The sequence below is a fragment of the Rhinolophus hipposideros genome (genome assembly GCF_964194185.1).
Source record: "Rhinolophus hipposideros genome assembly, chromosome: 20".
Taxonomy (NCBI): Eukaryota; Metazoa; Chordata; class Mammalia; order Chiroptera; family Rhinolophidae; genus Rhinolophus; species Rhinolophus hipposideros.
In genome coordinates, this window is record NC_138066.1 from 7,933,877 (window position 1) to 7,949,618 (window position 15,742).

Genomic DNA, 15,742 nt, shown 5'->3' on the forward strand with positions numbered 1-15,742 from the left:
CGGAAGTCGAAGGGCGGGTCAAAGGGGGCGCGGTCTCCTACGCTCATGGCGGGTCTGTTACTACGAGCGGGCCGGACCATGCGGCTTCCGGGTGGTCAACTTTGGCCTCTCCCACCTCGTGGTCTCGGTGTTTGGGGCCGGGCACAGGGGACGGGGACCGCGAGGGTGTTGTGGAGGCAACTGCGCGCACGACGGGAGAAGTGGCGGGCCTCGGGGTTCGTCGGCGGCGGCCTGGGAGGCCGGCCCCTCAGCACTGCGATGCCGCCGCCCCCGGGGACGTCGGGCCCCGAGTCCCAGGGCCGCAGAGACCCCGCGCGCCCGTCGCAGCCCGGGGTGAGTGCGCACCTGGAGCACTTCCTTTCCCCGCGGCGGCTGTCGGCCACCCTGCGGCCGAGCCTGCCGTTGTCCGGCCCCCGGCCCGCTTGCCTGGCCACGGAGTCTCGCCGCGCGTGGCCCCGGGGTTGCCGGAGTGTCTGCCTAAGGAGAGAGCTTGTTAGCCAGCGCTCTCTGCACGCGGAGTTTGGCTCGTTGTGGCGCCAGAAAATACTCAGTGTTTCAGTGTTTTTGTCATCCCAAAGTAACGTGAAAACGCGCTGTGCATTTAACAAGGGCAAAGCCTGGGCCGGTGTATGGTAAAGACTGTAATAAGATTCGCGTGGTTAAATGTCTGCATCTTACTCGTATTTTTATTTTTGGACTCTCCGCCCGGCAGCCTGTTTCCTGGAAGTCCTTGGCGGTCACGTTTGCGATCGGAGGGGCTTTGTTGGCCGGAATGAAGTCCTTCAAGAAAGAAAAGACAGAGAGTAAGTGGACAGCACCTGGTCGGCTCTGACTAACATTCTCCCTGGCTAGGGACTGGCAGCTATTCCTTGTTGTTTTTAAACTTTTTAACCTTGGAATAATTTCAGGTTTGCAGAAGAGTTGGTGTCACGCAGGGTGGCAGGCGGGGTCTCTGCTCCCGCTCCCCACATAAGAACGCAGGACACGGAGAGGCCAGAAGGGAGCACCCACGGAGCCATAGATGGGGAGTCACACCACTGTATTCTCACCGGCCGCATCCGCCTCTGCAATCCGCTCTTGCTAGCCCCCATTTGCTGCTAGCGTAGCCACGGCAGTTATATCAGTGACCAATGGCTCACTGGTTACAGCTGACGTCCAACTAGCCACAGCTGATGGCCATTTACTACCCGAGCCAGCACCTTTCTATGTGAGGCCGAGAGCCTGGAAACTGCACTCCTGGCTCTGTCCCCACAGTTGGAAACATAGCATAGAAAGTTCCTATATACCTTTCACTTAGCTTCCCCTAATGTTAACATCTTATGTAGCCATGCCTCATTTATCAAAACTAAGAAGTTAAAAATAGTATAGTAGTACTCACTAAAGTACAAACTTTATTTGTATTTCACCTGTTTTTCCATTGCCATTTATCTGTTCTAGGATACCACTGTCTAACAATATGAGAAGACTTACAGTAGGACAGATTTGAATGTGGGTAGTATGAAGTTCAGAGGGTATAAAGACGATTAAGATGCAGTCCAGCCATTGAGGTGCATATGATAGGGAGACAGACATAGAAGTAAAGGATTTTACTAGATGAGGTTCTGCCAGGCCAGAGGAAAATTCAGGGTGTTCTGAGGGCCAAAGGAAGGCTCAACCCACTGCAAATCACTAAGTATCGGCAGACGGAAAGGATAGAGGCTGACCATGGAGGACAGAGAGAAAGAACCTGGTCTGGAATGCTAGGAACTGCTCTGGATATATACTTGAAGTGTTTAGAAATTATTTACAGGAACTTTATATTTTAGCGAATATTCCGGGACTTTTAAGATTTGGTTTAGATGTTTCCAGTAAATCTTTAAAGTAACACTTAAATCTGTTTTGCTTTCTTTACTTTAGAATCTCTTTTGGCGTTGTTATACAAAGGATAATGTTTAAATCTGGGAATGAGAATTCATAGGCTTTAGAACCTCTTTTGTATAACAGGTTGTGTTTTATTGATACGATTTTTACATTCTGATGAACAATTAAGTTCCTTTCACAATGAAACAAAACTGAAAACTAGGAAGGTGGTAGAGACACTTCTAGAAAATGCAAGCTTCTTTTGACTTAATTTGGAATTTCACCTGGAATTAATATTTTTTTTATTAAAAAACATATTACGAAACAATTTTACAAGTGTTCCTAAAACATTTGAGAGTATTTGGTGACATGATGCCTCAGCATCTCCAAGTACTATTGCATATTTCCTACAAATAAGGGCATCCTCCAACATAATCACAATTCAACTATCAAAATCAGAAAATTAACACTGATAGGTTACTGTGCAACCGTCAGACCTCATTCAAGATCCAGTTCAGAACCACACCTCATACCTAGTTGTTACCTCTTTAGACTCTTTCAATCTACATGTGTAACAGACTTTCCATTCTTTACCTGACTATCATGACCTTGACAGCTTTGAAGATAACAAGCCAGTCATTTTGTAGAAGGTCCCTTAGTTTTGGTTTGTCTGATGTTTCATGATTAAAGTTAGGTCATGTACTTTTGACAGGAATATCACAAAAACGATGCTGTGTTCCCACTGTAACTAGTCAGGTGCCACATGATTTTGGTTTGTCCCATTACTGATAATGTTCAGTGATTAAGGTGGTGTCTGTCATGTCAGGCTTCTCTACCAAAAATGGAATTAATATGTATTTTGTGATGAATATTTAAACAATGTAAATATTCGGTATTATTTACTCAGGTAAATATTCTGTTCCCCATCAAACACTTTATTTATATCAGTGTGGACTTACGATTTCCTATATATCCAATGAATTGTAATTTGTTATTCTCTTTATTTTAATGTTCGAATTATCCCAGATTGGTCAATGGGAGCCCCTTTGACCAGGCTTCTGTTTTCCTTTTGACATGTCTCCAATATTCTTTGAGTTCTCCCTTAGTTCAGGCATAATAAGATGTTCCAGGCTTATCTTGTGCTTTCTCTGCCCCAGCCCTGATATCAGCCATTCCTCTAAAAAGCCCTGTTTCATTTTAGTGGAGGATGATGTTTAAAAGTCAGGATATGAGCTCATTGTTACTAGGGTGTGTCTGCTCCCAGCTCCTCTCAGGCAGAGCTAGGAAAGATGTATAAATATAGATGCAGATTAGGTATAGATATAAAGATACATATATAGAGAGATGGCTCTCTCTCTCTCTCTCTCTCTCTCTCTCTCTACATATATATATATATATATATATATATATATATATATATATATTTACATCTAGATATTTATGTAGAAACCTTAAATTCACACCATAATTCCGATACTGCAAGGTTCATTCTAGTTTTCTCTGTTTCCATCATTCTGACTCCTTTTCCATTTATAACTCTTATCCCTAATATATTTACATATTTGATCAATTCATAGTAACTAAGATTTCATCACCACTGTCCCTTCCCTGTGCCGCTGCCTCCAGCACACTCAGACTTCTAATGCCAAGCCACCCCACCTGCCCACGTGGGCCTACATGTTCTGCACTGCTGTGCTCCTCCTCCGACCATGTTATGGCACACTTGTTGGCTTGATGGTATGACTTGTTTCAGAAGAGGAAGGAATATTTTTACCAGTTTCTTATAGACCTTACTACATGCCAGAGCACTTAATTTGATTTTGTTTTATGTTTATTTTTCTTACAAGATTTTTTAAGCTTCTTGAAAACTGAAAATATTCTACATTTTATGCCCACACAGTCATGAGTATAATACGGACCATATATCAGGCATTTGAGTACCTGTGGTTAGATTGACCTTTTTTTTTTTTTTGATGTTTGTTTGTGTGTCTCTTTAAGAACTGGAGAAGGAACGGCAGCGAAGCATTGGAAAACCTTTACTTGGGGGGCCGTTTTCCCTCATAACTCATACTGGAGAACCCAAAACTGATAAAGACTACCTGGGTCAGTGGGTATTGATTTATTTTGGTTTCACTCATTGTCCCGATATCTGTCCAGAAGAACTAGAAAAAATGATTCACGTCGTGGATGAAATAGGTAAGAAAGCCATCACTATAAAAGTATATGTTTACTTAATATCCTTAATGTTACTACGCTTTTCACATTTTTACTGTTAGGTGGAGGGTTGCAGTTATGTGGTTTGTGAGAACATAAAATCTCAGCATTAGGCTTTTGTTGCTTTGAATCCTGTGACCTTATTTTCCAGCAAAGGAAGTTTGTGGTGCTAAAACAGCTTGCTCAAGAATGTCACTGGTCTGGGCCTCCCTTAAACTCTGTGTTTCTTCCTTTATTGTGGCCTTCCATCACTGACACTGCCATTGCCTTTTCCCGGTGACTGACGGTTAGACTAGAAAATCTGTGGTGTGATCTGTGATGCGCAGTCAGGGGCATTCATTCGTACCAATGAGAAGGCAGGGTACATCCTTCTTAAAATGAATTGTTCCAAAATATTCAGTCCTTATGAATAGTTTACCTTGCCCTTGAGGTATGGTGGGGGGAAAAACCCTTCCAAGTACCCAATTATTGGATTAGGAAATAGGATACCCAGAGAGTTGGTCCAGGTACCAGCATGCATATAGTGTTGCCGGTGTTTGGTAAGATGTGTATGATTCTACCACAGATAGTATAATGGATCTGTTCCTCCAAAGGCCATCCCATTCCCTTCCCCATCATGCAGCAACAGTGTTTGATGTGCCTCTATGTTTCCTTAACACCTTGCTGTGGCACTCACTGCACTGGACTGTAATTGCTGGTTTTCTTTGTCTTTTCCCTTTGGGTGTGAATACTGACTAACGAGAACTTTCTTTCAGATAGTATTCCAACTCTGCCAAATTTAACTCCGCTTTTCATCACTATTGACCCAGAGAGGGACACAAAAGAAGCTATTGCAAATTATGTGAAAGGTATGTTTCATTTATAATACTTTGCATCTATTTAGCTCTTGCAGTTTTTGACAGATAAGTTCATTTGACCCTTACAATGCCTTGTGAAATACGGAGGACAAATGGTATTATCACCAATTTTACCGGCAAATAAAAAGATGAGGCTCAGAGTTGTGACTATGGCTAGTAAGTAAATAAATAAGAAACAAATCAGGTTTCTCAATTCCTAGTGCAGGGCTCTTTTTATCTTGTCACAGAGGAGGAATTGAACTTGGCCTTCAACCAACCAAGTTAACGTTAACCAAGTTAACGGAGCCTTGAATTGAGAGTAAAGACACATCACTTCTAATTCCAACTCTGTACTTCATTCTCTCCTTTGTCACATTAAGACAAATGTACATTCTGGGAGTACGGACATTGGGAAATTAAAATGAATTATATGTAAACACATTTTGAACTCATAGCATGTATTTTATAGATCCAAAACATTCGCTAGGACAGAAACACATAACTATTAATGAAAGAACTTCAATTCAAACCTCTCAACATGCAGGTTAAAACCTGTTAGAAGGTACTTTTAAAGACTAAATTTTGATAGAATTAAGGGTGAATACTTAAGGTTCTTAGGAGGTTGAGCAAGTTGCTTAATTTATCCAAATTCAAGTTTTTTCAGCTGAAAATGTGATGAGAATAAAAATCTGATCAGACAGGTTTTGTAGTTCTTACACTAGTGTGCAGAAAGTGGTGCTTAAAAAGCAGGGATTTAAATTTTAATTATGGTGAAATTGATTTAAGCTACTGGTGAGAAAGACTAATGAATGGTTTTATATTTTTATTATATGACACATTCTAATGCACATATCCTCTAAAACAGATTATTTTAAAAATGTGTTTTTTTGAAGACCTGCTATATATTTTATGTAATAGACTTATTGCACTATAATCCACATGAAGTGTACATATTTAAAGTGTACACTTTGTTACCTTTTGACAAATATATTTGTGAAACCATCACCACAATCAAAAGTGAAAATAGCCATCACCCCTAACAGTTTCCCTGTGCCCTTGCTAATCCCTCCCTTTTGCCCCTCCTGTTCACCCACCTCCTGTCTTCAGGCAACCACTGATCTGCTTCTTTCAAAATAAATTACTCTGCATTTTCTAGAAGTTTATGTAAACAGAATTGAAGAGTATTTTTTTGAATGGCGTTTCTCAGCATAATTATTTTGAGATTCATCCATGTTGTAGCATCTATCACTAGTTCATTCGTCTTTATTGCTGAGTAGCATTCCACTAATGGACATTGAAGTTATTTCCAGTTTTTGGCTATTGCAAATAAAGCTGCTAAGAGCATTCACATACAAGTCTTTGTATGGACACATGCTTTCGTTTCTCTCGAGTAAATACCTACGAGTGCAGCGGCTGGACCATATGGTAGGTGTATGTTGAACTTTTTAAGAAACTGACAAACATTTTTCCAAAGTGCATGTACATTTTTACATTCCTGCTAGCAGTGTATGAGCGTTCCAGCTCCTCCATATCCTTGCCACACTTGACATGGTTACTCTTTTTAGTTTTAATCACTTCAGTAGGTATTTAGTGGTACCTCATTGTAGTTTTAATATGCGTTTCCGTAATGTTAAGCATCTTTTCATTCTGCTGTTTGCATACTATTTTCATGTTGCTGTCTCTTCACATCTTTTGCCCATTTTATGGGGGCCGTTTATTTGTTATTATTTATATTCCTGGTGTAAGTTGTATCAGGTGTATGATTTGCCAGTATTTTCTCCCAATCTATGGCTTGTCATTTTAGCCATGTCTTGAAGAACAGTTTTCCATTTTGAAGAAATCCAGTTTATAAGTTTGTTCTTGTATAGATAATTCTTTTGGTTGTGAATATAAGATATATTTGTATTACCCAAGGTTACAAAGGTATATGTCTTCTTGAAGTTTTTGAGTTTTTAGTGTATATAAGCAAAATTTATATCTACAGTTTGCAGACTTGTCAGAAATTTGGGCAAGAGCATAGTTCTTTCATAAAGCAATAAAAGGAAGGTACAACTCATTAGATCACGAATGATTTCCAATTTAAGTGTGTGTTATATTGGCAATCATTTTTCATCACACATTAACCAAACTATAAATATCCCCAGATGAATAGACACTTGAGTTACTGTGTCTAACTAAAATACTGAAACCTTATCGTCATATTCTTCAACAGCACCTATGTATAGTGATTGATAACATAATCATTATTAATTACATTTTGGAGGGATTTTAAAATGGGTAAGTTGGTACTTAAAAAATTATTGCAATTCAATTTGTTAAAGAGGTTTGGATGTGCAAATAATTTGGGCTTAATTCACCTCTCTCTTCATTTACTCATAGAGTGGAAAAGAAAGACCAAGCATCTTTCTTTTTTAGTACCTGAACAATTTTTCAATTTAGAATGAATTAGTCCAAGTCTTAAAAATAGACTTTTTCTACCTTTGGAAGAAGGTACCACTGTTAAATGTTGGACTCACATCTCAGTAGTCTGATGAATCCAGGTGTTTTAAATGACTTTCACCAGCTTACTTACATAAATTCCAAAAGCTTAATAGCAAATACATGCAGTGAGATTACTTGCTGGAAACTGAGATACAGATATTTTGACCTGGTATGAACTAATTGTGAAGCAAACTTTTTTCTCATGATGCAGTGAAAAACTATAGTGCTTAACTCATGATAATATCTTTAAATTTCAGCATATCTCAGAACTACATTAAATATTTAAAAATAACTAAATTAATAGAAAATGTGATTTAAATAATTAGAATATATTCCCTCCAGAACTCTACTAGATAGTTATGAAAGGTTTACATGATAGATTACAAAGAACCAGCTGTTGGTTTCATTGATCTTCTCTATTAATGTCCTATTTTCAATTTCATTGATTTCTGCTCTAATTCTATTCTTCTCCTTACTTTGGATTTAATTTGCTCTTTCATAGTTTCCTGAGGTGGAAACTTACATTATTGATTTCAGATCTTTCTTGTTTTCTTTTTTTAAAATTTTTTAAAATTAAAGCTTGTTGGGGTGACAATGGTTAGTAAAGTTACATAGGTTTCAGGTGTACAATTCTGTAATACATCATCTGTATATCACGTTGTGTGTTCACCACCCAGAGTCAGTTCTTCTTCCATCACCATATGTTTGATCCCTTTTACCCTCATCTACAACACCACTTCCCCCTTACCTTCTGGTAACCATTAAACTATTGTCTGTGTGAGTTTTTGTTTCTTTGTTTGTTTTTTTGTTTTCTAATATATGCATTCAGTGCTATAAATTTCCCTCTTAAGCACTGCTTTTGCTGCATCCCACAAATTTTGATGAGTTGTGTTTGCATTTTCATATTTCAAAGTACTTTTTACATTCTCTTGAGGTTTACTTTTTGGTCCATGTGTTATTTAGAAGTGTGTTTAATCTCTAGTATTTTGGGGTTTTCCAGATATCTTTCTGTTACTGATTTCCAGTTTAATTTCAATGTGACATATATTACAAAGGAGAATTTTCATTTGTTCTGTGTGAATTTTTCCTTTGATACATGAGGCAATGTTTAGGGACTCGGAGAAAGTGGCAATAGGGCGGCTTTATAACTAATGCTATTTTTTGAGGTGGAATGGTTGTTTTGCATACGTCTCATTTTTCGTTTAGAATTTTCTCCCAAACTGGTTGGCTTGACGGGCAAAAAAGAAGAGATTGATCAAGTGGCCAGAGCTTACCGAGTGTATTACAGCCCTGGCCCCAAGGATGAAGATGAGGATTACATAGTAAGTAAACGCTCGGTTCTCAACCCTTGGGCCAGCTCCCAGGTCCCAGACAGTCGTAGAGCTTTAAGTGACAACTGGGTTTAGAGATGAAAGAAAACCTAAGGTTATTGCAAATTCCTTAGGAATTAGGAATATTTAAAAGTATAGTAGAAGTATAATTTTTTTGAGGGTGCTTGTTTAATTTATATTCACTGTTCTCATAATTTAATTGCCTTTTTTTCTTCTGTAGTGGCACATAAAATTAGAGGGCACTATAAAATCAGTGGTGTCTTAGAATCAATAGAACATAATATTGGCTACCAGGAAATAAAGAAAAGCGTCGTTTGGGGGCAAAGCTTATTTTAGTTTATAAACATTGTATTCGTTCTCCCTGTGTGCTTACTGAAAAGGTGTAAGAAATATGCTACTTTTGAGAAGCAGTGTTAGGCCATGGGTAACTGCATTGTGGGTTGAATGATTAAGAATTCTGAAAAGCAAGAGAAAAGATGAAAGAAAGCATAGGCAGAAAGATTTTCAGTAATATGTGTTTTTCACATCAACTATATACTTTGTATAACGAGGTGTTTAAGATACGCTTTTTAATGATAAAGAACAAATGCCATTAAGCTGCACTTCTGTAGCTCATCCATTAAAGAGCTGTCTTTCCATTCATCAGCACTGCCCCCAGGAGCCCTAGGCTAAGGCCCAAGTTCCTTTGTTCCTTTTCTTATCAGCGGTTTCACAGTGAAGCACCAACAAAGGCCATAAGCATTGCCCCCGTACAGTTTCCTTTTTTAATATGGACATTCTTTCCCATCCCATTAAGAGTTGACATTGTATTTTAGTATCATTTCAGTTTTTCCTCAGTTGTCATTCCCTGGTTTCTCTGTTACATTGATTGGACAAAGTGATTAATAATAAGAGGTTTTCCATCTACAAAGCTGGTTTTGTAGAAAGAAAGACAGCCAGCACCTTGGATCATTGATCTGCCAGCTACACCATGGCCAGTTCCCAAGAGCGATATGCAGAGGGACATCTTACTTGGTGATTTGTCTCTTTACATCCCACTGTGATGTCTCCATCACCTTTGAACCTGGAGCATATTGTGTGCCCCTGTAGCCTACCCCCTAAATTGGAAAGAGGCTTCCAGTCCCTTTGCCTTAAGCTCACACACCATAGTCTTATTTTTCAGTTCTGCTTAATCATTTAGGGAAACTTGGATTCATGGGAGAAAAAAATCAAGAAAAATTAGCATTTTTCTGTAAGCCCTAAGTTTAAAGAAGGTAGACCGACCGTACTGTGGCTTCCTTTTCTTGCACCAGCAGCATGAGAAGAATGAGAGAAGAGGAGAGGGGAGCAATAGTCGAGAGAGGAAGCCATGGAAAAAACTTTTCAAAGTTACTTACTCTTCCTATAAAAGAGAGTTACATGCCCTGGTTTTGAGTTTAACTTATGATGACAGTAGGAACAGGTGAGCTAATCAGTGTGACTTCCAGTGTTCAGTGAGTTTTATTAAGTTGTCTAAATATATACAATTGTAAACTAGATACTCCTTAGTCTTGTGCTTATAGCTCATGATTCTAAAGTCAAAAAGAGATTTCACAAATAAAACCAACCAACCTATAAAACTCAAAACAGTCAGTGAAAGTAATAAGAGATATTTGCTGAAACCAAAGCACTGTTCACCACAGGAGTGTGGTTTGCGTTGGACGATCGGATACCCAACTATACTATCAACTAACTGCCCCTTGCAATTTTTTATTTTATTTTTTTTAATTTCTATTGGTGAATATTGGGGAACAGTGTGTTTTTCCAGGACCCATCAGCTCCAAGTCAAGTCGTTTTTTCAGTCTAGTTGTGGAGGGCGCAGCTCAGCTCCAGGTCAACACGTTTTCAGTCTAGTTGTGGAGAGTGCAACTCACTGGCCCATGTGGGAATCCAACCGGCAGCCTTGGTGTTATGAGCACTGCGCTCTAACCACTGAGCCACTGCCCCCCCTGCAGTTTTTTAACTTAAAATACTTTGAAACCTTTGATTATGTAGTCTACATTGGTTGGTCTTGACTCAGCAAGAATACATCATTTTCTTACCTGCCTGTAACCAGTAGTGTATAGGTAGGTGCCAGTGAGGTCATAAACATAAAACACAGGTTTGGGCACTGAGATTTTACTGTGAAGGTAACCCAGAATATGAATTTTTTTTAATATTAAAAATGGAAATGCAAATATTTGAGTCTTACGGAGACTTCTTGAACCCTCTAGAATATATCCTAGACCCCATTTTGAAAAATACTTGTCTACTGCTGTAAGAATTTGCATGAGTGCATTGCTATATATTTGCTAAATCAACCAATAGGGGGAGACTCTCACCAGCTTCCTCCGTTTTTCATTAGTAGGACTTCTGTCTTTTGAGGTCACAGAGTTTTCACATACCATCCACAAGGTGGTATGGGGAACTGCTGTTAAGATTTAAGTACCTGACAAGAGTGAGGAAGTAGCTTAAAGGATGAGGTATAATGGAATGAGATTTTCTTAATCTCAACAGCAGAAAAAGGTAAGCTGGGTTTTGAACGCTAGTGGAATCCTTATATTGATGCCATAATATATGTTAACTGGGTATGCCAAACATTTGGGATCCCATTGAAAGGTAAATGTGGACATCATTGCAGCGTGTGTGTGTGTGTGTAAAATATTACATTACTTTGTAAGTAGTACCTAGAAACTACTTTTGACAATGAATGTAAGTGGCTTTCAAACCTAAGAAAAGATGTTCAGTTTCACTTATAATAAAATAAATGTGGATTGTATAGTGTGATGCTATTTTTCACCTGTTAGATCAGCAGAGGTCAAAAATTTGAAATACATTGTCAAAATCAAATTTGGGAAAAGAGGAACTATAGTGTTGGAATGAATTTGGAATGACAGGCACTTCCATGCATTGTTGATAGGAATACCCTCGTCAGAGGGCAGTTTGTCAGTATCTAACAACATTTAAAGTAGAATACTTTTTAGGTTAGAGAGCCTACTTTTTGGAATTTATCCTACAGATATACCCTACAGTATTGTTTGCAAAAAAACTGAAAACCAAACCATTTTTTAAAAGGCTACTACATATGTGCTGATATAGAACAATGTCCAAAATATCGTTAAATGGGAAAACAAGTATAGTGTATTTTTCTTCTCTGTAAACTTAAATAGGTGATAGATGATGAAATGGGTGGCTATACACACACACTAATAAATGCAGAGAATTTCTCTGGAAGGACACAGAAAGACCTGGCGGCAGTAGTTCCTTCTGAGGAGCACTGAGGACTCTGGGAGTCTGGAAGGGATATGAGTTCACTGTATATCCTTTTGTTCTTTTTTGTAAGCACATATTTTCAAAAAGTAAAAGTTGTATATGTGTGTGTGTGTGTAAATGCACATTAGAAAAACTGAGTTGTTACCCTCTAGTAGAATTCCAGTAGAGTTAGTGGCAACATTGTGATATGAAAAGAGTGTAGATTTTGAAATTGGACAGATCTAAGTTCTAAGCTTAGGTCTGGCACTTCCCAATTCTATAATTTACCATCTCAAGCCTATTTCATCGGTTGTAGAGGAGTATGAAACATGTCTCCTGGGTTAAGATGGCACGTGAAAGAGCTTGTCAATAAGTGCTGGTTCTTTTTCTCTACCAGGAACTTCTAGAACTTTTAAGTTCTCTGTTAGAAACATGGCAGTTTGCTCTGCTCACACCTAAATAGACTTTGAGACTTGACAATTGAAAAGTTTGACAGATATGGATAGAACAATAGTTTTATTATGTATTAGAAAGTAATTTATATCAAGGACACTCATAAAATAAGTCCAATACACTGCAATTATATTTTTTCAGGGAGAGAGAGAGAATAGAGAAAAGGAAGGAATAGGAAGAAAGAGAGGTGTAAGCTACGGGGTAAGGTTTGAAGAGCGAACTAGAGACCTAATTCTGACTTACATGTTTCAAATGTGTGGAGAGACGTAGATCCCCTGTCCTACTCCTGCAGTAAATAGTTCCAAAACACATGAAATCAGCAGCTGTTTGGGCTCTCTTGGTGTACATTCTTTCTTCGTGTGAGTAGGCAAGTGGCTCTTTCCATTTGCTATCTCTTTATTAATGTGTGTATATTAAAAAATAATAACCTCACAGACATATAATGTGTGTTCGGGTATATTTGGGGGATGTCTTCAGTTTGGTATGTATGATCACATTCCCGTCTTTTTTTAGTCTTGCCAAATAGCAATCAAGCCTGCAGTAAATTCCAACGACTCCAAATTCCAAGTCTTCTGCTCATTTAAAATTGGGTTTTGTGGAAGCATAGAACTAAAAGAATCCTGGTGACGAATCTAAATTTAAGTTAGAGCTAGGAATGTTTCAAGAACTTTGCCAGGAAAATGGATAGTGGATTTAAGATGATTCCTGAGGTGGAACATTTATGGCTCCTCAGGAGATTGCAGGTGATTTACATCAGATAGGTTGTTCAGTGTAATATAAAAATTTCCTAGGGGAGAAGAACACTTGTTTTCATGTTTCCATTTGAATCACTGATACCGGGACTGAATACTGAGTTAGAATTTATAAATTATGTATTTAGTAGTTTTCTGGTTTCTTATAAAACTTGGTAAACAGAATTTAGGCGGTATGTGAAAAAGAAAAATCATGAATGACAACCAGTTCTTCCTAAGACAAAGGAACCCAAAATATCCCCAAGAACTTATTAAAGAAAGTGCTTTTTTCCCAACACCTTTCATTCCATGTGCTATCTCTATCTAATATGGTTAAGGGGTCAGATGACGTATTCTTCACGTAAACGTAAGCTCTTTGCAAGCACTCATTGTTGTCCCACAGCATTGACTTTTATGAAGGCCTGTGGTAGCCGTTTCTTAGAAGTGAATTCTTTTCTCAGAGAGTGTGTTAAGGATTGAACCAAAAGAAATCCAAGTTCTAGTTGATGTCTCAAGCAGGAGTCAGTGCAGATTTCTGGAACACAAAAGATTTTAGATAATTTGTCACTGTGAATTTACTATGAAGGGCTTAGGCCCATTCCATAAATAATAGGTGCCACCAAGGTTATTTAAGCATTAATGTGAAGTTCTCTCATCCTGCGACATTAGTCTGTAAAATCAGTAGCTTATTTTGGTAATCTTTTTGTCACCCCTCTCCCCCTTTTCTTTGCAGGTGGATCATACAATAATAATGTACTTGATTGGGCCAGATGGTGAGTTTCTAGATTATTTTGGCCAGAACAAGAAGAATGCAGAAATAGCTGGTTCAATTGCTGCACACATGAGGGCACACAGGAAAAAGAGGTAGCCAAAGCAGTGTTGCCAGCGCAGTGTTCACTTGCTAAAGAGGAAGGAAGCTTTGTCTCCCATAGGAGCCAACATACATACATACACATATGTGCAACCTACAGAATGGACTTCAGACCATGAGAACATCTATATTTTGGACTGGACATGTTACCCTGAGGATCGGCCGACATAGATTCTTGGAACGGTAACGGTTACAATCCAAAGCCTCCCAAGTAGCCACTGCCAGACCGGAGGACCAAGTTAATGTGCAGCCAGGGGGATGGACCTCAGGGAAGGACCCAGCCAGGAGAGACCCAGCCGCGGTGTGTCCGCATGTGAGCAGGCCCTCTGATCACCGTTGCTGCCTCTCCAGTGTCTGGGACCCTTGCTCATACAGGTTGTGGGACTGAGTTTCCAGGAAGAATGCAATTTCCATAGTGCTGTTGCTTCCCCCTTCGAGTTCTTGGTGGCTGATAACAGTCAAATCAGGCTCTGCCATTCAAAGTTAATCTTTATACTTGAAAGCGTAAGTGTAGTCTTCCTTGTTGAGGAATATCAGTGTCAGGCTTGCATTGCATTCCCCTGTCAGCAGTGCTGATTTGACTAATGAAGAGGAAATCTATTTTTTTGAAGAAAGCCATTAGATTAGTTTCCCTAGGGAATCTTCTATGTGATTTTTAGCCGAATGATGTGCCAGGTTTGCAATGACATACCAAAATGAAAGGAGGATATTGATCATGAGTGTGATACAGAGTGATTTTCTGCCTATAATGGATTGTACTGTGTGTGAAATAAACGTGTGTTCAGTTTTGTAACTTGAACAAGCATGACCTTTCTACTGGGTGAAGAGGGAGTACATCGATGGCAGCACACAGCTCTCGGCAGAGACCCACAGAGCCAAGTAGGTGGGTAGATGGGTGCTTGTTAAAGTGCACGTTCCTAGGTCTGGAACTGCATTCACTGAATTTGGGGTAGGGTACAGAAACCTGCATTCTTAACAGACACTCCAGGTGCTTCAGATGCTGGTGGCCTCGCCTGGGGACCATGCCTTGAGAAAATTTTGTGAGGAAACAAGATTTTGGTGTGACTGAGTGAAGACTTGTCCTATCTTTTGGTGTTGTACACACAGCCATTCAGGAAAATGATTGTCAAGTGATGGAATGAATCTTGGTTTTTGTTCCTGAATTTCACTTGCCTGGTGCCTGGGATCAACTGTCACCCTTTTCCACCTGAAGCTGATGCCTGGGGCAAAGTTCTCTGAAAGTTCTTCAGTAGGTCCTAATGTAGCAGGTACAGTGCCCTGTCAGACAATAGTTTCTCTTTGCACATCGGTTATGTTTCACATGCCCATGATGCCGGCCAGTCTCTTGGTCTTAAATTTTCTTCTCAAGAGTTATATTAAACCTACTATAAATACTTATGTCAAAATATGTGAAAAAGAAAAATCATAAACTCTTTAGTGATTGTGGGCTGAATTGTGTCCCCCAGAATTCGTATGTTGAATTCCTAAACCCCAGGACCTCAGAATGTGACTGTTTGGAGATAGGGTCTTTAAAAGGGTAATTAAGTTAAACAGAGGCTGTTAGGGTGGGCCCTGATCCAATATGACTGGTGTTCTTATAAGAGGAAAATGAGGACACAGATACATCCAGAGAAGACTGAAGACCCAGAGACCTCCAGAAGAAACCAACCCTTCTGATACCTTGATCTCAGACTTCTAGCCTCCAAAAGTGTAAAACAGTAAATGTCTGTTTAAGCC

The 15,742-nt window shown here is 39.3% G+C and overlaps 1 protein-coding gene across 1 annotated transcript; it reads left to right on the top strand.

The window, feature by feature from the left end:
* The first annotated feature begins 7 nt into the window (after positions 1-7).
* Positions 8-15,742, top strand: SCO1 (synthesis of cytochrome C oxidase 1). Its single transcript, XM_081027390.1, has 6 exons — positions 8-333; positions 713-803; positions 3,838-4,035; positions 4,809-4,901; positions 8,577-8,692; positions 13,868-15,742. Exons 1-6 carry the CDS (start codon positions 46-48, stop codon positions 14,000-14,002), a joined length of 921 nt encoding a protein of 306 aa, XP_080883516.1. The 5' UTR covers positions 8-45; the 3' UTR covers positions 14,003-15,742.

What these genes read in the sequence shown, in the direction of transcription:
- SCO1 (XM_081027390.1), top strand. Translation starts at nt 46, where the DNA reads ATGGCGGGTCTGTTACTACGAGCGGGCCGGACCATGCGGCTTCCGGGT. An exon ending in TCACGTCGTGGATGAAATAG is followed by an intron (nt 4,036 to 4,808) that starts GTAAGAAAGCCA and finishes ACTTTCTTTCAG; the next exon opens with ATAGTATTCCAACTCTGCCA. An exon ending in TATTGCAAATTATGTGAAAG is followed by an intron (nt 4,902 to 8,576) that starts GTATGTTTCATT and finishes TTTTTCGTTTAG; the next exon opens with AATTTTCTCCCAAACTGGTT.